The sequence below is a fragment of the Pygocentrus nattereri genome, chromosome 4 (genome assembly GCF_015220715.1).
Source record: "Pygocentrus nattereri isolate fPygNat1 chromosome 4, fPygNat1.pri, whole genome shotgun sequence".
Taxonomy (NCBI): Eukaryota; Metazoa; Chordata; class Actinopteri; order Characiformes; family Serrasalmidae; genus Pygocentrus; species Pygocentrus nattereri.
Window position 1 is genome coordinate 6,151,193 of NC_051214.1, and position 21,293 is coordinate 6,172,485.

Below are 21,293 nucleotides of genomic sequence, written 5' to 3' on the forward strand. Positions count from 1 at the left end.
GTAAGTAAAATCGTATAAATATAATGCAGGTGACAGTGCAGTGCTGCATGTCATGTCGAGTGAATGAACGGAGTGACCAAACACTGTAAACGAAGACATATGGTGGTAGTTGTGCAGTATGCGCATGTATAAACAGGTGGTAGTGCATCATGCAATATGTATAGATGCATAAACAGAGTGGCAGTGTAAAGTAATGAGTGCAGAGATGTGATGCCTGGTGCTCAGTAAGCCTGTAATTGTTGAGAGCCTTTTGTCTGGGGGACTGCAGTTTTATTTCTTTCATGCAGAAACCAGACATTAGGCCACCAGTGGACGGACGTAATTATACAGGCTGGACTGATGCCAAGCTTAGCCCCAGCCTATACATGACAAGTGGCAGGTGTGACAGACAGGACCATGTAGGGATAAACAGAAATAGGCAGAACAGAACGTTCTATGTACCATCACATCACATCTTAACAATTTGCTCATGCAGATATTTTGAAAAATCGGTGGACTTCCCCTTTAAAGATTAAACAGGACCTGCATAGCTGACTGCAGATCAGCACAGCAGAGCCAGTTCTTGCCCCATGCATGTTATTGCACTCTCACCACCCTCTCTTACCCCTCCAGCACGAATTTGTCTCTCTTCTGCCTCTCACTGACCCTGCCACGCCATGCCGTGCTGTGTGAAATCATTCTGTCTTTCGACAGAGACCCCCATGGTCCCCCCAGCGCCTCTGCTGCAGCTGGAGAAATGCTGCACACGCAACAACAGCGTCACGCTGGCCTGGAGGATAACTGCAGTCCAGGCCCTGCCTGTGGAGGGCTACGTCCTGGAGCTGGACGATGGAAACGGTGGACAGTATCGGGTACGGGTCTCTGGGTTTACTCCTAGCGCAAATTGAAGTGAACAAATTGAACCAAAACCGGTCTTAATATCTGATTGGCTGAGCCGCGTTCGAAGCAGCTCCGTATTACTGCTGTTTATGGATCGATCTTCGACTCCCATGCTGTTCGCATGGACCACCGAGGGTATTGATAAAGTAAGAACCCGCTTTGTGTTTAAACTGAGGGGCTGGCGACTTATGTTCTTAACTAGAACCTGGCTGGTCAGCTGCCTAACAGAGCCAACAGCCTAAACAGCTCCATCATTAACATCACAGGCTTGAAATAAAGTATGTACGGTATTATTTACAGTAAAACATCAGTATGAAAGTCTAAACATGTCACTTATAGATTACGCTCTTCAAATGTTCGTGTTTCAGTCAGAAGTAGCGTCAAGCCAAGGCTGAATCCCAAACGGCTCCATGCTCCCTGAATAGTGTGCTAGCTATGAAAGTAGCGCGTCCCAAATGACTATTTCTTAGCTGTATTTTGCTCCTCTGGGTTGCAGGATCCAGTATTTAAACTCCTAAGTAGTGCACTCTGTAGGGAGCAGGGAGCTGTTTGAGATTCAGCCCCAGGGTGAGAAAGGGGCGCTGCTGGATTGGTGCTAAATAAGCCTCGTGGTGGTGATTTGGTGACCAAAAAGTACTTATAAAGTGGAGGTTTTGTCATTAAACAGTGCTGTGTTGTCATGTGTTCATTATCATATAAGAAAAAGCTGAAGAATTCATGAAAGGGTTGCAGTTTGCAGCGATTGCCAACCGAGCGTTCTCCTCATTCAGTGGCCTGTGGTTGCTTAGCAATGATACTGAACTCTAGAGGAACTGCATTTCTTGATGAAATACTTGTTTATGTTGATTTTTATTAATAATAACGTATTATTTTTTTTGAAAAAAGGTGTTTTATCATATTTTATGTTGTGTGTTGAGGGAGCTTCAGGCACTTTGCTTCATGTCATGCCTAAGAACGCCCTTCCTCGTGATAAAATCGCAGTAACTCGCGGCCTCAAAGGGCTTATTGCTTTATTATACTACGCTTGTGAGGCGTGCAGCAGTGCTTTCTGGGGGTTAATGAGCTGATATTGAAACAGAGCTGGAGTTAAACACACAGGCTCTGTTAGTCTCTGAAACTCTCGGTGCAGAAGATTCTCTGATGTTTTACAGTTCAGAACGTTTCAGCTCATCTCCGCGTTTATAATTAATGACAAACGTGCCGCGTTCCTTTAGATCACGCCAGATGTTTACGCCACCCCCCCCCCCCCCCCCCCCCGGACCCCCTCTCTCTCTCTCTCTCTGTCTCACTCTAACTCTCTCACCCTCTCTTTCTTCTGTCCCTAACTCTCTCTCCAACCCCGTCTTCTTTCACTCACTTCTTCTCTGTCTCTCTCTTGCTCTCTCACTCTCACTCTCTCACTTCATAACTTCTTAACTCTCTCTCGCTCTAAAAATGTTCTCTCCCACCCCATCCATGCCTCTAACTCTCTCTCTCTCCCTCTCTTTCTGTAAATCCTTCCCTTTTTCTGTCCTTCCTTCTTCTCTTTCTATCTCTCTCTCTCTCTTTCAGGAGGTGTATGTAGGGAAGGAGACAGTGTGCACTGTGGATGGTCTCCACTTCAACAGCTCCTATAACGCTCGCGTCAAAGCGTACAACTCCATCGGAGTCGGCGCTTACAGCAAGACCGTGGTCTTAAAGACTTCTGATGGTTAGTGACTGTCTCTCGCCCGTTTTTTCACTCTCTCTCTCCTTTTCTCTGAACTCTTTTTTTCGTTGCTTGCTGCGTCTCTCTCACATCTTCCTAAACCTCCCTCCTCTGCATCTCTCTCTCTCTGTCTCTCCCCTCATTCTCTCTCTGTGGGGTCCACCTCACAGATCACGAAAGTAAAGGACCCCCTGCTCAGCAGGGCAGGCTTTAATCTGCGTCTGAGGATGAAACTCCTCTCATCCGGTCTCCTCCGTCCCGCTGAGCCTAAAGCGTCTGCTGTGTAAAGACCTGCTGGGAGGCTGAGGATCTTTAACTTTTAAGTGGAAGTCAAAATATATATCGATTAAACAAATCGTAGCTTCCGAACCCCAGATTTTATACTTATTAACCCTTTGTTTGCACAAAAAAGCGTGATTTCTGCATTTTAATCAATGCTTCTCCTTTAATAACGTGATTTCTCAAGTCTCAATCATATTTATTTTGACACATAAGCAAAATGATGTAAAAAAAATCTGATTTTCAGTCTGGATAAGCAAACGCAGGAATACTTCACGCTTTGTCACTGTTCATTGTTAGAGGGGTTCACTTTGGATGCCTTGTTTGTGAACCCAGGCTTTGTCTCATTGTTTCCAGTGGGACAGATGTGGGAGGCTCAATTGTTTCAGCACAATGGGAACTGTAATTTTAATGGGAGCTCCAGGCGCAGTTTTCAGAGAATTTCTAATGAGTAGAATTGACACTCAGTGATGTCTTCTGTGTTTGTCAGACACTAACAGAGTCCAAAATGAATCGGTCCCTGTGAAGCTTTTGTGCAAAATCCTACTGTACTATATCGCTGTCATAGAAATAATGTACTCGTTTTGTCAACACACAACAGCATAATACATATAACTGTACCGTATGTAGTTCACCAACCAGTCAGTGCTCAACAGCAGTAATCCCAACCAATCAGCACTCAACTGCAGTAATCTCAACCAATCAGAACTCAGTAGCAGTAGTGCTAACCAATCAGCACTCAACAGCAATAATCCCAACCAATCAGCATTCAATAGCAGTAATCCCAACCAATCAGAACTCAAAAGCAGTAATCCCAACCAATCAGAACTCAATAGCAGTAATCCCAACCAGTCACTCAGTAGTTGAAATGCTAACCAAACATTCAGTTTCCCATGTAATGCTTACCAGTCATTGGGTAGTCGGTAGCAGTTAAACTAACCAATCAGGGCTCAGTAGCAGTAATTCTAGCATCTTGCTGCCCAAAACCGTTTTACTGTAGAAAAACTGAAAAATGCTGTTAAGTTTTATTGTATAATTGGAGAAAATATGAAGTGGCCAGGTTCCCCATAAACCGGCTCTGTTATTTTTTCATTTTGTTGGTGTTTTTGTTTGTTAAGCAGCAGGGAAACACACACCCAGGGCCTCCCTGCGTTAACCCCTTAGACAAAGAGGCCGTGCAGTGCTCTTTACGTTTTTCAGCCATCAGAAAAGCCGAAGTGCCTTAATCTGAGCGCGCTGCCGAGGACGTCTCTGTTGTATAAGATAAGGTTATTTAATTTCAGCTAGTCGTCTTCTACACAAGGTCTTTTACTAAAAGACGAAGACGAGTCCTCATCCAGCGTTGGTTGGTAGTGTTAGCCTGATTGTTTATTAGCTCAACGGAAGTGGCAGCTTTGAATACTCATCCTGTATGCAAATGTACTCATTTGCCTTGATCTTAAATTTTTATATAGATATTTAATCGTCTCTAATTCCACCCACTAGTTTGGACTAGCAGCGTTAGCAGGGTGAAGGCAGCACAGGCTTCCTCCGAGACCTGCGAAACCAGCCACCGCTTCTTTTTGAACTGGCGCTCACGGGACGTCTGAACGCGCTCTAAGGAAAGCGCCAACCGCCAGATCTGTTACGTCAGCTAACAGACCCCTGCGCTGACTGGTATCGCGCTGAGTGATGGGGGAGAAGGGGGGCCATCCTACCCACCCTGTAGCATCACCACGGATCAAACTCACGATCTCCTGATGACGGAGCCAACGCTTAGACGGTTGTGCCACTCGGGAGCCCTTCCCTTGAGTTTTTGAAGAATAAAACAACCAGTCCAGAGTATCGGCTCGCTCTCACGGAGACGGAGTCGTAATGCTGATCACTCACAGTGAGATCTTAGCGGATCCTGCAAGATCTTGTAGAGCTCAAGTCATCTGAGCCTAACTTAACACTGCCTTTTGTTCTTTTCTTTCTCTTTCACAGTCGCCTGGTTCACCTTTGACCCTACCTCCGCCCACAGGGACATCGTCCTTTCCAACGAGAACCAGACTGTGAGCTGCAACAGCTACGACGATCGGGTGGTGCTCGGGACCGCCGCCTTCTCCAAAGGCGTGCATTACTGGGAGCTTAGCGTAGATCGCTACGACAACCATCCCGACCCGGCGTTCGGCGTGGCGCGCATTAACACGCTGAAAGACGTGATGCTGGGCAAGGACGATAAGGCCTGGGCCATGTATGTGGACAACAACCGCTCCTGGTTCATGCACAACAACTCCCACACCAACAGGTGAGGCTGGCTTAGGTGCCTTAAACCCTGGAGGATAAAACACAACAATGGGTCAAACATTTTGAGGGATTTTTGAAGTTAAATGGGCGCTAACACTAATGGTCAGTCACACTGGGCCTCCTAACCTCCTCACTGGACCCCTAATATCTCTGGTTATGCACATTTACACCAATGCCTATTGTGTAGCCAAGATAACATAATCATGTAGACTCTGTATTAAAAAATATGATTCTTCAAGGGTTCTTCAGTCAATATATAGAACCATGAACTCCCAAAGAACCTTTTGCATTATTGAATGGTTCCTTGCATCATTAACAGGTTTGTCAGATTGATGGAGAATGTGCTGTTGATGGTTCTTTATAGAACCCTTTTGAAATGGTTCTGTTTAGCACCCAAAAGGGTTCTTCTACTTTTACGATGTCAAGCTTGTAATAGTAGAACCATTTTGGGTGCTATATAGAGCCATCTATAGCACATTCAAATCATGCAAAGGGTTCTTGAACCATGAACTCTTAAAGAACCCTTTGCATGAATGAAGAGTTCTTTGCATCATGAAAGGGATTTCTTTAATGATGGAGAATGTGCTGTAGATGGTTCTGTATAGAGCGCTTTTTTGAAAAGAGGTCTAAAGCGTTCTTATGTTGGTTCGATGTCAAGTTTGTAACAATAGAAGAACCCCTTTGGGTGCTAAATAGAACCCTTTTCAATAAGGCTCTATGTAGAATCATCTATAGCGCATTCATGCACATTTTCCATCAGTCTGAAGAACCCTTTCATGATGCTAGGAACTCTTTAATCCTGCAGAGGGTTCTTGGAGTGTTCGTGGTTCTATGTAGAATCATCTATAGCGCATTCATGCACATTTTCCATCAGTCTGAAGAACCCTTTCATGATGCTAGAAACTCTTTAATCCCACAAAGTGTTGGTGGCTCTATGTAGAACCATTTTTTTTACTTAAGAACCTTTGAAGAACATTTTTTCCCAGTTATTCAGTTAAGGTCATTTTTAAGGACATTTATTTTATTGTAGTTAGGCTGCTGCTCAGTTTCCTTCACTCCTTATTGTGGACACACTCTTAGGTGACGGCTAATACTGGATTTCTGTGTCGGTCCACTCGAGGAGATGGGCCGTCTGTAGGTGACCAGCAAGGACGTGCGCTAGCATGCTAACGTGCTAGTCTGAATTCTTCCTGCGTGCTGCGTTGGAGGCGTTCACGGCTCTGGGGAACAACTAACAGTAACGCTGTGGCTGAAGCCTTGATGATAGTTTGCTGAGTCACTTTGCAGTAACCTACAAAGTGACTGGAAGTCATGCACAAAGATGCTTGGAAGTCATAGGATAGACTGAAATAGACTGATGTTCTGCCTCTCTTGCTACCATGATTATATAACTTTTTCTTGCCATATGCTGAAGCTTATTTAGATGTATCTGATGAATCATCACACTGTCAGGGGTCCTGACCACCAAAGAATGGGGTAAAGGAGGCTAAAAGCAGAGAAACAGATGGACTTCAGTCTGTAATTGTAGAACTTCACCAACCAAGTGCACCTACAATAAAGAGCAGAGACCACACGGTTTTCAGACAAGTTACTTTCAGGAGATATTTCTGAGAAGATCAGATCTGGCCCTAATCTGAACCCTAACCTTAAAACCTCAACCCAAAGCCTAATCTTAACCCTCACCCTGGCCCTAATCTGAACCCTAACCTTAACCTCAACCCAAAGCCTAATCCTAATCCTTACCCTGGCTCTAATCCTAACCTTAACCTTAACCTCAATCCAAAACCTAATCCTAACCCTCACTCTGGCCCTAATCTGAACCCTAACCTTAAAACCTCAACCCAAAGCCTAATCTTAACCCTCACCCTGGCCCTAATCTGAACCCTAACCTTAACCTCAACCCAAAGGCTAATCCTAATCCTTACCCTGGCTCTAATCCTAACCTTAACCTTAACCTCAATCCAAAACCTAATCCTAACCCTCACTCTGGCCCTAATCTGAACCCTAAATTTAACCTCAACTCAAAAGCTAATTCTAACCCTCACCCTGGCCTTAATCCTAACACTAACCCTGGTCCTAATCCTAACTCTAACCTTAACCACAATCCAAAACCTAATCCTAACCATCAGCCTGGCCCTAATCGTAACCCTAACCCTGGTCCTAATCCTAAGCCTAACCTTAACCCCAACCCAAAACTTAATCCTAACCATCAGCCTGGCCCTAATCTGAACCCTAACCTTAACCTCAACTCAAAAGCTAATTCTAACCCTGGCCCTAATACAAAGCTTAACCTTGACCTCAACCCAAAACCTAATCCTAACTCTCAGCCTGGCCTTAGTCCATTTAATCTTCAGGTACATGATGGTGTCAGTGTACTTATAACAGCCTGCTGAGGATGTTGAGATGGTCTGAATTAAACCTCTTCAGGTCTTTTCAGGTTAAACATCCACAGATATGAACTTGGACACCAAATAAAGTTTTAAACACCTGAATTCAGCAGATTATAAATTCTCTTGATAATCTGGTGAATGCATTCACCGCTGCTACATCGCTGATATGTCGATGTTACTGAGAGTCTGCGGAGTGTTTATTTCATCTAAAAAGGCCACTCAAAACAACTCCTAACAACCACCTGCAAGACCTGATAGACCACCAGAACTGTCCCCTCCAGATAAACAGCACGTAAAGCTTTCATCTTTGAGAGGGAGGAGAACATCAACATTTGCAGATCAAACAAAGAAGCGACTTCTGTTCACGTTGGACTGTCCACCCCAGAGTCCAGCCTTCAACACCACTGAATGTGTTTGGGATCATTTGGATTGTATGAAGCAAAAAAATGCAACCAACTTCTAAAACTGAACTTTAGAGTTCTGGAAATAATGACTGACAAAGACATATACAGTGGTGGACAGTAACTGAGTAAATGTAATTAGTTTCTGTACTTAAGTAGTTTTTTCATGTATCTGTACTGTACTAATATCCGACTTTTTCCTCCTACATTTTGAGAAATCTGTCGTTCCTTTTGGTTTCTGTGTGTATAAAAACGTCACATGTCAAAATGAAAGAAGCGCAAAGCCAGAGCACCAATCAGGGCCCAGCGGTCACTTTGTTTAGAGCTGGTTTTGACCTGTTGGTCAAGTGCAGCACGCGGTTCAACGTCAGCGCAGCAGCGTAAAACTTTGGGAGAGTCTGTTCAACATAAATGATGAACTAACCTAACTTTGTGTAAATAGAGCTCAATATAGAAATATGTCCACATATGCAGTCGAGACTGACGCGGCTTTTTTCTGAATTTCTACAAACACCATTTCATTTTATAGTAAATGAGTTTGGGCTGGTTTATGTTTATGAACAGACGCCTACAGATAAACATAGTAAAGGAGCTCATCTGTGATCCTGAGTTTAAAGCCAGTTTTTATTCAACTTAAACTTGGAACTAAGTTGTAAATAAATCTGAAACTGAAACTTTGCTTGTGTGTAAAAAGTGATTTCAGAGCCACTCGGTTCTCCCTGATGGAAACTGCTTACCTTCAGTGTTTTGTGCTTCTGATCATTTTAATAGACGTCAGCGTCACTAATTAATGACGTTCTATTAAAAGACTGGTTTACCAAGAGAGACGCTGGAGGACTTTCACCTGAAATGATTTCATGAAGCCAGTCTGGTTATGAAAATGATAACAGGACCAGATCAGAGCCAGAATTACTCTTTTAGTACTTTTACTTTATACTTAAGTACATTTGAAGGTAAATACTTTAGTACTTTTACTCAAGTGGAGGTCTAAAGGGAGGAACTTCTACTTTTACTGGAGTAATATTTGACCTTGGGGGTCTCGACTTTAACTCAAGTACATGATTTGTGTACTTCGTCCACCTCTGGAAATAAATGAAGGGTGGTCTCTGACCTGAGTGTAGATACAAGGTAGGTGGACCCGAAAAAAGTGACCAGTGAGTGCGTGTATCGGTTTTTGTCAGGAGAAAAGCTTCCAAACGCTTTTCTGACTGTTCCATTACTGAGATGCTGAGTTTTGAAAGGTTATTGCTTCTTCACTCTTTGTGCTAAAGAAAGAAACAAAAATGGAAAAGTTTCTTCGTTTGAGACACGAAAACTGGGTCAGATTTAATTGTCATCACCTTCTCGGGGGGTTAAAAATAACAGTCATTTTCACACCGTCAGCCTCTACTTTCAGAACACTTGGAGCTTCAGAGGAACTTGCTGCTTTGATGGTGTCACCTTGTAGACAGAGGTTCAGACACAGGCCTGCCTGTGAGCATCTTATTTACATCGTATTCATCTCTGTTTCTTCTGTCTCTCCATTCAGAGCTGAGGGAGGAATAACGAAGGGTTCTACTGTGGGCGTTCTGCTGGACCTGACCAAGCACACGCTCACGTTCTTCATCAACAAAGAGCAGCACGGCCCTGTGGCCTTCGAGAACCTGGAGGGGGTGTTCATGCCCGCAGTCAGCCTCAACCGCAACGTGCAGGTCAGCACAAGGGCCAGAACATCACACCCTGTACTCCCTCAGGCCGCAGAAGTTGGCCGAAAAGTTTGAACAGCTGTGGTCAAACGGCATCATTCTCCATTCAGGTGGATGGGAAAAAAAATTCCCAAAACGAAATAATCCTAAAATATCCATTAACATCTCCTGTTATCATATATGCAAAAATGAGAGCTTAATTCCAAACATCTTTTACAGTCACTGGTGTCGTATGAATATGGTGTAGCACCAGTGACGGTGACTCCAGTGACATTCTGGCTAAAACTGAGGATTTTGTAAGCTGGCTGTCTGATTGGTGGACAGGTGACCTTGTTTAAAATCACTAATAAAATGATATATTTGGCATTATTTTGGCAAAATATGTATTATTCAGTCATTAAAGCACACAACACCAGTGACACATCGAGGTTGCGTTCTGCCTGCTAAACAAAAGTATTAATAAATTGATGAAATATAGGGAGCAGGTGTGACTCGCCTGCTCAGGCCTTGAGATGCTTCCTCTCTGATGAGAAGCGGTTTACCATGTTCGAATGTAATATAAGAGTCCTGATAACACCAGTGACCAAGATCTCTATGATAAATGATTTTTTCAAAAATAAAACACATTTTTTGAAATATAGTAACGTGAATGATATAAAAAGTAAACATGACTCCGTTTTAAAGAAATTCTGAAGTTAAGCCTCTTAAAAATACTGTTTTATATTAAAATGGTTTCTCAAATGCTGGTTTTGTGACGAGCTGTTTTACAGATGCAGAGCGACTATGAAAAATCGGAGAAATCATAAAGTTAAAGTGTTATATAATCGCGACTGTGTAAACGCACACGTCGACTATTGGAGCTGTGAGTTTTATTATTAAAACAAACATCTGTGACATGGTTTCCCACTTCCAATAGAGAATGACCCAAATAAATGACCACATCCTCTACAAGAGAACACACTGCACATTTTAAGGCTCATTTGCTGTTTATTTGCCGAATTGAGGGAAAATAGTTGGACAGAAACGTGGCCTGTGTAAAAGTTCAGGTACATTTTATTATTTATTTTTGCCCAGTGTGTTAAACTGAGCAAGTAAATAGAATCTGTGCACTAAAAATGTCATATTTAAGTTTTTCTCTGCAGAAAATGTCACTTACTTTCATCTAAAAAAACAACAGAACATGTCATTTGACCAGGTTTTCTACTGAACATGAATAGATTGTAAACTCGACCGCAGGTAGCAGTATACAGAACCTTAAAGGGTCCATTTTTAGCGCATTTCATTTTCTCCCCATTAGGCTTACTTATAATATTTGTGTGGTTTATGCATTTATAATTCATTTTTCACATGACCCCTTTCTTTATCCCTTAGAGTTAAACAGGCTGCTTTCGTTACTGTGTCTTTAAGGCATATGCATATAAATGATCTCTTTTCTAATTGATCTCTAATTGCCCTATATTAAAACACTCCTTCCAGCTTCCATGAATAGGCAGACATTTGTAAATATTTTGTTTTTTATGACATCACAAAAACAGTGACTTCAAAGCAGGCTGCTTTTTGAAGATTAGTTCCCATCCTTGGACTGTGTGGTTTCATTGTGAAACTTTAGCAGTGTTTACATACTAATATAAAAAGAAAAAAATATGAACTATGTGGAGCAAAAGTCAGGCAGTTATGGTCAGTTCTGCTGTGACGTGAATTTGGAGGGATTGTACAGTTCAGTGAAGAGCTAATGTAAAATAATTAGGTAGGTTTTTTATGTATTACTCACTCACTCACTCACTCATGTTTGTCAGGTTAAATATTCTCCACAAGGGGGTGCTATGAACACTTAAACAGCTTTTGGTGCTCGGAGAATTGCTGCCTTGCATCAATATCAATAACATTTTATATGCTTGTTTTTGCCCCGCGACCCTGACGGAGAAGCGGCTTAGAAAATGGATGGATGGATGGATGGATGCTTGTTTTTGCACATATGCTGACATAAATCAGATTTTTTTTTCTTTTGTCTGGCTTCCTAGTTTGCTGAAACTTGAAGCAAAGGTGTTCAGGTAGCTGGAACAAATTCCTGGAGTGGGTTTTTACTTTCTGGACCTGGATCACCCGGCTCTGGTCCTATGTAAACAGAAGACCACCAAATAAACAGTAGCATAGATTTGACCTTACATTTTCCCTGGGGAGAGAACATGATCTGTTGTCTGTACATGGCTGTATTACACACAGCTCAGAGCAGTGGTCCGTTTAATGGGGGCTGAAATGGCTGTTCCACTCCAGCATCGTCCATCTGACCCCTGAGGACCAACAGTTTATTCTACTGTGTCGTATTACTGAGGCACTTACGAATGTTGGGGGAGGCTGTGTGCCATGATCATATGATTGGTAGGCATACGTTTAAAATAATGAATTGCTTAGTGTACTAAATGTACTGCTGTACTCATTTTGTTCTATTTAAAAGCAGTGTGTTTTGTTATAGTCATTTAAATGGACAAAATAAGCTTCATTAAGAGACCCTTATTAGTCCCACAAATGGGGAAATTTCGCCTCCGCAATCTAACCCATCCATGCAGTGAAAGCACACACACTAGGGGGCAGTGAGCACACTTGCCTGGAGCGGTGGGCAGCCCTATCCTCACCGCCTGAGGAGCAGCTGAGGGTTAGGTGTCTTGCTCAAGGGCACCTCAGTCCTTTACTGTCGGCTCAGGGGATCAACCTTCTGGTTGCAAGGCTGGTTCCCTAACCTCCAGCACACTGAGTGTATATACTACATTTATCTCACATAAAGTCTGTGATTGTGGCTTCTTGCTCACACAGCTGGTGGAATGTTCTTACAGTGGAGGCTCTTGAGGGGAACTGGAGCTCCACTTTGCTGTTGCTTTTGTCAGTTTGCTGCTTGTTAATTAATCTGTAGGTCTCCAGTGAGCACTGTCCAGCACTGTGTCCTGAAGGTTTCACTTTTAAAGCCTTTTAGAATCTGTATTTGAACGAGAGGGCTACATTCATGGATTCTCTTCTAGCAGCCTACAGTGCGCTGCAGCTGGATTTCAGCTTGCAATGTGTTAACCTATTTTAAAAATGTGTGATGTTAATAATGTGTTAACAGATTGTTATAATACGGAGAGTTCTGGTCCTAAAGTCTGATTGGCTGAGCTGCATTTGAAGTCGTGGTAAAAATACATGATATACCCACACCTATGACCACCTCGGAACAACTGAACTGTATTATTACAAAAAAACCTTGTGCTGTTAATGGAATACTATTTGACTCTAATGCCGTTTGCATGGACCACCGAGTATATGGATGAAGTAAGAACCCGTTTTTTGCTTAAACTGAGGGGCTGACCACTTATGTTCTTAACTAGAACTAGGCTGGTCAGTTAGCTAACTTTCTAAAAGCCAACAGACTAAGCAACTCCATGATTAATATCATAGGCTTGAAATAAAGTACTTGAGATATGATTAACGGTAAAACAGCAATCCTAAAGTCTAAAGAATGTATTGATGAATGGCTTGATGGCTTACACGATGTCCATGTTTCTGTTAGAAGTCACGTCAAACCCAGGCTGAGTCTGAAATGCCTCACATATTCCCTAAATAGTGTGTTAGCTAGGGAGGTTTTCCAATTCTAGCTTCTACAGCCAAATAGTGAGCTATTTGTCAAGTGTGGATGTGGCTGAATCCCAGATTAATTTTTAAAAACTAATTAAATTTTTTTTTTTTGCTGTATTGTGCACTGTTGTGGCGCAGAAGCTAGTATTTAAATTCGTATGTAGTGCACTGTGTAGGGAGCAGGGCACCATTTGAGATTCAGCCTCAGTTTGAGAAGAGGGGTGTGCTGGATTGGTGCTAGACCTGTGGTGGTTATTTGGGGACCAAAAAGTACTTATAAACCAAAGGTCTTTGCATTAAACACTGTTGCATTATTATATGTTCGTTGTTATATGAGAAAAAGTAAAAAAAAATCATGAAATGGCCACAAAATACAGCAATGGACAAATGAACGTACTCCTTAACTACATTTCCTGCGGGAATACTTGTTTATGTCAAATATTATTATTAATAACTTAAATTATTTCATGAAAAAAAGTGTGATGTATACATCACAGTGATGTATGGCCTCAAGTGGCTTATTGCTTTATTGACCCATTCGTTTTTAACAGCGCGAGTAAATAAACATCCTCATTTATTCAAAACATCCATCACTCCATCACTTCAGCCTTGCTGTGTTAGCCACGCCTTTTCCTGTGGCAAAGATTTATGGCCTTTGAAGTTTGTGCCTACTCCGCCCAGCGAATTTCCAAAGCTAGCATAAAAAACCTACCAAGATGTCAGGGCTGCACAGTATATTGTTAATTTAATAAAATGTATATATATATATATATATATATATATATTAAACCTCATATTTTCATTTTTGTCGTTCCCTTCTCCTGTAAAGTTCTCATTTTGCAGATACAAGGTTTTGTTCCAACAGCAGCTATATATATATATATATATATATATATATATATATATATATAGCTAATCAGGAAATCACATGGCCGCAACTCAATGCATTTTTACTTTTTATTTTTATATATTTTACCTAATAAAGTGGCCAGTGAGCGTATATATACATATATATATATATATATATATATATATATATATATATATATATATATATATATACACATATTTATTTTATATATACAACCACACCATATAGCCGTATAATTGCAGTACTAGTATCTTGTCCATATCCTGCTGCCCTAGTTTAAGTGCATGTTCTCTGTTTTCTTTGCAGGTGACACTCATAACAGGTCTAGAAGTGCCAAAGAACATCAAGTGACGACCTCTGACCTGTGTGGACGATCTTTGACTTCAGGGTCATGTGGCTGACTCTTCCTCCTCGCAAAGCAAGCCACTGCTCGGTGGGAGATCAAAGAGGACTTTGGAAAAAATATATGAATTATTTATCTTAATCGGTTTCTTTTTCCACAGTTTTAAGCGCATCTCGGTGTACACAATCAGAGCTCTGTGTTTACAGTCAGCTAGCCACAGCGAGCCCATTGGGAGTGAAGGAGAGTTTCACCTGTTTTTCCAAACTTCCAACCTTAGAGCTTAATGCTCAGCTAATTTTAGCACAGTTTATGATCAAACCCTGCTCAGAAAATCAGAACAAACAATGCGAAACAACTTTTAGGCCAGAAGCTCGGCGCAAGTACACAAGCGCAAATGCAACGTCCAGCTAATGCGTTGCAAATGCACACACTGCAAGAAATGGTATCTTGTCAAGTAAAATTATCTTAAATATAGTCAATAAATCTAATATTTCCTATGTTAAGCTAGTTGTAAGCTTAATTGAAGATTATTTCTAAGGTCTGTTTACTTGTTTTTAGTCATTTTATTAAGCAAAATATCTCACAACATTGGCAGATAATTGTGCTTGTTTTAAGAAATGTGCTTGAAACCAGCCAGATAAAATTACCTAAAACAAGTAAATAATATCTAGAAATAAGCTAAATAGATCTTATAATAAGTGCACAACCATCTCAAAATGGGTAAAATTAGATATATTGACTAAATTTGAGTTCATTTCACATAAAAAGGTACCTTTTTTTTGCAGTGCAGTCCTTCTGTGGTGATTAAAACACTGAAATTTAGACCCAAAAGTAGAAAAACTTGCAGCTAAACGACTATTTCACATCTGCTCCTTTGTTCTCTACTATCTCCTATCTAGGATCGTTAGACTTTAACCCTTAAAAGTCTGTTTTTGCTGTACAGTCGAGTCGCTGTCAGCACTCAAGTAGCTTTTGGTGCTTCACATCAGTGACACTGTGTGTCCTTGTTCTCTTGATGCTGCTGTCTTTGAGAATGATTTACAGTCACCTGACTCAGGGTGTCCTAAAGGTCCCACTTTCAGTGGCTGAAGTTTGGACAAACAGGTTGAACGGACCTTCAACAGCAGTCTCGACAGAGTACGACAAGGTTACTGCACTACATTCACTTCAAAAACAGTATGTTGGCAAGCGAAAGAATCTTTAAATGTAGGGAACATATCTGATATTTCACATTACAACATTGTTGTATTAGACAGAATAGTGGTGCTTGGAACGAAACCTCGTATCTCCATTTTTGTCACTTTTCAGTTATTTACATAATTTGAAAAATGCCCTTTGATATTTACATTGTGTGTAAATTTCATAGTGAATTGTGCAAAAGAAATGACCTAAAATGACTTGGAAAGACGTCTGGTTCCATTGACTTACATTAAAAGTAAAGTATGTTTTTTCCTTCTCCTGTAAAGTTACATTTTTGGGGATACAAGGTTTTGTTCTGACAGCAGTGATATCTTTTCTTATACGATGTCCAATGACATTTAGAGTGATCTTCTGAAGTAAAATGATCTCACTGCACTGGCAGATCATAATTGCTTAAACTGGTTGATTAATTAAAAAGTGCTGTAAGCTCATAATGAGAGTTATTAGACTTATTCCCAGCATTTAAGATGCTTTCCTTGCTAAGGTACAACTTTTTTTAATGTTACACAAAATCTCAGGTTTAAGGAATCCTCAGTTGGCCGGTGGTCCAGACACAGATTAGACATCTTTACACTGCCAGTGGAGCTTCTCTGGTGAAAATTCCCTTTAGTTGAGTACTGGGCTCTATCTGTGTCTGGAAAACTTACCCTGCACTGCAAAACATGAGGTATTGGCAAGAGAAATCATGTTCAAGAGGAATTCCATTGATCGTTGGGAAAAAAATATATCTGCTTAAGATATACACTCACTGGCCACTTTATTAGGTACAGTTGCTTGTTAACACAAATAGCTAATCAGCCAATCACACGGCCGCAGCTCAGTGCATTTAGGCATGTAGAGGTGGTCAAGACGACTTGCTGAAGTGCAGACCGAGCATCAGAACGGGGGAGAAAGGGGATTTAAGGGGCTTTGAACGTGGCGTGGTTGTTGGTGCCAGACGGGCTGGTCTGAGTATTTCAGAAACTGCTGATCTGCTGGGATTTTCACACACAACCATCTCTAGGGTTTACAGAGAACGGTCCGAAAAAGAGGAAATATCCAGTGAGCGGTCAGTTGTGTGGACGAAAATGCCTTGTTGATGTGAGAGGTCAGAGGAGAATGGGCAGACTGGTTCCAGGTGATAGAAAGGCAACAGGAACTCAAACAACCAACCAAAATCTCTGAGGAACGTTTCCAACACCTTGTTGAAAGTAGGGCATGAAGAATTAAGGCAGTTCTGAAGGCAAAAGGGGTCCAACCTTTTACTAGTGTGTACCTAATAAAGTGGCCGGTGAGTGTAAATAGAGTCATTTTGTTAAATGTACAGAGTCAGAATTGTTCACAGTGGTGGTGATAGGAACCAGATGTCTGAGGCCTCTAAAATGCCTCTAATAGCTCCCTCACTGAAAGTTATTACACGAAAAGGTTATGAATTCTCGGCCTGATGCCTCAGACATGTTTTACGATAGTTTTACGATAGTCGTACAAGATTTTGGCTTAAAACATATATTTAAAGATACGTTGATGGTGGATGGGCACACGGAGGGCACTGTGAGGCAAAATAGTCTGTATTCTCTAAAAAATTTGGTTCTTCAAGGTTTCTTTAGTAAACAAAGTGGTTCTATATAGAACCATGAACTCGCAAAGAACCCTTTGCTGAAGATGGTTCTGTATGTAACCCTTTTGAAAACAGTTCTATGTAGGGCCAAAAAGGGTTCTTCTACTGTAACAACATGTCAAGCTTGTAACAATGGAAGAATCTTTTTCATAAAGGTCTGTGTAGAACCATCTACAACCCATTCTCCATCAATCTGAAGAGCTCTTTAATGCACTGAATCATGCAAAGGGTTCTCTGAGAGTTTATGGTTCTATATAGAACCAATATATTTACTAAAGGACCTCTAAAGAACCATCGTTTATAAGGGTCCACTGGTCATTTTGGATTGTAAATTAAACGGCTTCGTTTGTGTTGTGAACATCACGACCCCTGGTTCCTATCAGCGCCACTGTAAAGAAATCTGAGTTTCTCTACAAAAGATCTTGGAAAATCATTGGAATTACCTTTAAAATGTTGGCAGCATGTGTAATATGTCTCATTGTGAGATTCCAGGGTAAATATTATAAGATTATACAGCTTATTTGTAGATGTATTTACTTGTTTTAAGTACTTTTTTCTAATTAAACTGTCTTACTTGCCTTTAAAGTAGAGCCTCCTCAAGGGTTCTATAGTAAAGGCACCCATTCTATGTAGAACCGTGAGCACTCACAGGAACAGTCATCATGTTTAAACGGTTACTTGCATGGTTTAACTGTTCTCCATGATGTGGTTGGTTAGTGTAGTGGGTAACACCTCTGCCTTCTACGCTGTAGACTGGGGTTCAATCCCCTGCTTGGACAAGCCCCCTACACTATACCAATAAGAGTCCTTGGGCAAGACTCCTAACACCACCTTGGCCTACCTGTGTAAAATGACCAATTTGTAAGTCACTCTGGATAAGAGCATCAACCAAATGCCATAAATGTAAATGATGGAAAACCTGTGGCATAGGGTTCCACAGCTGTATGCAAAAGTTTTGGCACCCCCAGTCAAATGCCATTTTGTTAACACTTCCTCTGCAGAGAACACATCTGCACATTTTCACGCACAACCACTGTTTATTTTAGTGAACTGAACATAAAAAAATATGGCCTGGGTGATCTGTGCAAAACTTTTGGCACCTTTGAGTTTGAATTTTTCTTTCTTTATTTATTTTTAACTAAAATGTTAAGTTCAACAAACAACCTATAGAGGATATATCAGCTTATTTTCCCTTAGGAAATCAACAAAACATAGAATTTGGCCAGGAACGCATAAACTTTTGAGTATTTCCCTCTTGTTACCCTTTTTTCTAAGCGTGTTCCATTTACAGAGGGTGTTTCATCAAATCAAGCAGACGATTTTGCTTATTTCAAGAAATAATGTTTGAAATAGTATTTGAAAAATGACCCGCCCGTTACTTTATACATAGATAAACTGACTTAAAACAAGTAAAACGTCTAGAATTGATTCATGTCACTCTTCCAAGAGCCTCATAATGAGAAGTATTACTCGTTTTGACTAGGTTTAAGCTGCTTCTCTTGCCAAGACGTCATTATTGGTGGCGTCTGTCCATAAAAACCTGGTCTGGTACTCTGAAAACGTGCTGCACAACTGTACCATTGACTGCACAACTGAGTCCGTAAGTCAAAGACGCTTGGAATGTTTACACGACTCTTGCCAAAAAGTCCAAGCGGCCAAGCGAAGGTGATTAAGGAGGTATGTGATGACTTACTCTTACATGACAAAAAAAAAGAAGAAAAGAAAAATTGCTTTGCTGCTTGAAATTATACGCCATATCCAGTCAACGTTTAGCCAGCATTTAAGACTGAAGTCTTTCACACTGTGATACATATGTAAGAAGTGAATAACATTCCATATAGTAGAATTTATGAACTTATGAACTTGCAGATATCCTTTATGTTAATGTATGTTTAATTTCTCACCTTATTTTCCCTTGTATGATTTCCAGGTGATGGAAAAAGACTTGCTGTTCTTGTATAGTTCAAAGGTATTGTGAGAAACACGCTACGGTTGTTTTCTGCATGGTATACAGCTGTAAATACGGACAAACCAGTGGAGCCAGTTCGCCCCCAGCATGAGGTTTACAGTCTTATATTAAACATGTGTTGTATATAGTGTAATCAAATGGAAGATGGAGGTGTGTGCCCTCTAGTGTTTGGGTTTGGGACTGCAGGAACAAACCTTTAGTACAGTAATGTCACAGTCAAATGCAAAAGAAAATACAGTACAGTACCGTTATTAGTCCTGAGACTTTTCCGTGAAGTCGAAAACCAAATATTTGCAATTAATTGTTTAATGAAATTATATATAAACAATGCAATTACAAAAAAATATTTTATTAGTTCTGATACCTCTTCTGTGAAACGTGAACCGCAGGGAGACCGACGGCATTGACAGGATTTTATGTTTAGAATTCTTCATCTGGCACAACAACCACAATAATAATAATAATGATAATAATAATAATAATGATAATAATAGTAATAGGCAAGTCGGAATATGGATGGGAGTTTCTGATCACATTTCAAAAGATGCCCGAGTTGTAAATAGTCTTATGCGATGATATGTAAGTGTCGGTGTAATCAGCTGTAAAACTGACCGCTCTTCAGGCTAATCAGCACATTGGTCACCTGATCAGATGAAAGGTGCAAGAAATGGAGTTATGCAATAACCGAAGTTTGGGTGAGACGCCTGGAACCCCTCCATCGCTGCTATTATGCTCCCCAAGCACTCCCCTCTAGATCTTGACCAAAAGGGAGGTTCCGGCCTTTCGGCGCAAGCAGAAGCCGCCCAGCCAGGTCATTTCAGTGAGATCTTTCCTCCTTTTCGGGATCACACCCCAAAGCACGATCAATGAGCTGAAAGTCGGGGCTGGACATTCAAAAAGACATGCTTAAAGGAATATTCTGGCATTTTTCAGCCTAATCTCTGTCCGTCACACGTGTAGACTGTGGCTGATTGTTGCAGACAGGAATGTTTGCCACTTTGTAGAATAGAACAGAAAACATGATGAGTCAAACACATTTACAGTAGAAGTCAATGGGCAGTTGCTTCAGCGTCTGCCCATTGGAATCCACCACGAACATTTTCGCTGTTTGATCAAGGTTTTTTTTTTTCAAGCTACCATCTGCACATTTTCTTGATGAACGGACGAATAGAAATGTTCAAAAATGACTTAAAATGGTCCAAAAAAATAAAAAATTCTGTTACATTAACTTACATTGAAAACTCAGGTTTTTGCTTGTCCTGTAAAATTGCATTTTCAGAGATACGAGGTTTTGTTCTGACAGCGTTTTGGTTCTGTTCTTTTACTACGTGCAACGAAATGAGTCTAAGTTGTGTTAAATAATTATTCTACATATGCAACAAATAGCGATGGAGTTAAAAATTGCTGCAGTATTGCTAAAACACAGTGGGACTGAACCAGTTTAACATGCCAAAGTGACCACCTGTCTCACTGCATAAAAACCCACCAGCTTCTGGCCAAGACCTTCCCTTGTAACCCGTAACAGTTCAAATTTGCGCAGTATAGTCACGGATTTCACACATTTATTCGCGGAATTCAGCGACTGCCCATTGACTTCTATTATAAGCGAGTTTAAAGTGGACAGGTTTTGTCAGCTATTCTAATCACAGGGCAGTGCAGCAAAATCAAAGTCTGTTTCAATCAATAATACGAGGCAGATGCAACACACCGAGATCAGGTTTGAAAGATGTGGTTGGGATAGTGTGGTGGGTAAATCCCTGGCTTGGACGAGCACCCTACGCTATACCGATAAGAGTCCTTGGGCAAGACTCCTAACGCTCCCTTCGCCTACCTGTGTAAAATGATCAGATTGTAAGTCGCTCTGGATAAGAGCGTCAGCCAAACGCCATAAATGTAATGTTCGAGTGTTCCTTTACAGCAGCTCTGGTTTACTGTGATATTAATAAGACCTAATGTGCAGAGCTTGAGGAAGAAGTCTGGGCTAAACTAGCTTTCCTTCAGGCACTTGAGCATCTTAAATGTTCTTCAGCCCAAGAACAGCCTTTATGGACAAGAGAGATGACCCACAGAGGCTTGTCTTGAGACTGAGGCATTCTTAATTAACAGCAGGGTTTCAAT

General features: G+C 41.1%; 1 protein-coding gene across 1 annotated transcript in view; it reads left to right on the forward strand.

Moving 5' to 3' along the window:
- LOC108441121 (tripartite motif-containing protein 67) overlaps nt 1–16,443 on the forward strand; it is a 68,026-nt gene extending 51,583 nt beyond the window's left edge. Inside the window, exons 6-10 of the mRNA XM_017720464.2 lie at nt 694–851; nt 2,431–2,569; nt 4,811–5,114; nt 9,433–9,595; nt 14,373–16,443. Coding sequence (XP_017575953.1) covers nt 694–851; nt 2,431–2,569; nt 4,811–5,114; nt 9,433–9,595; nt 14,373–14,417 — 809 coding nt within the window. The 3' untranslated portion in view covers nt 14,418–16,443. The remainder of the gene's footprint in view (nt 1–693; nt 852–2,430; nt 2,570–4,810; nt 5,115–9,432; nt 9,596–14,372) is intronic.
- The last annotated feature ends 4,850 nt before the right edge of the window (nt 16,444–21,293 follow it).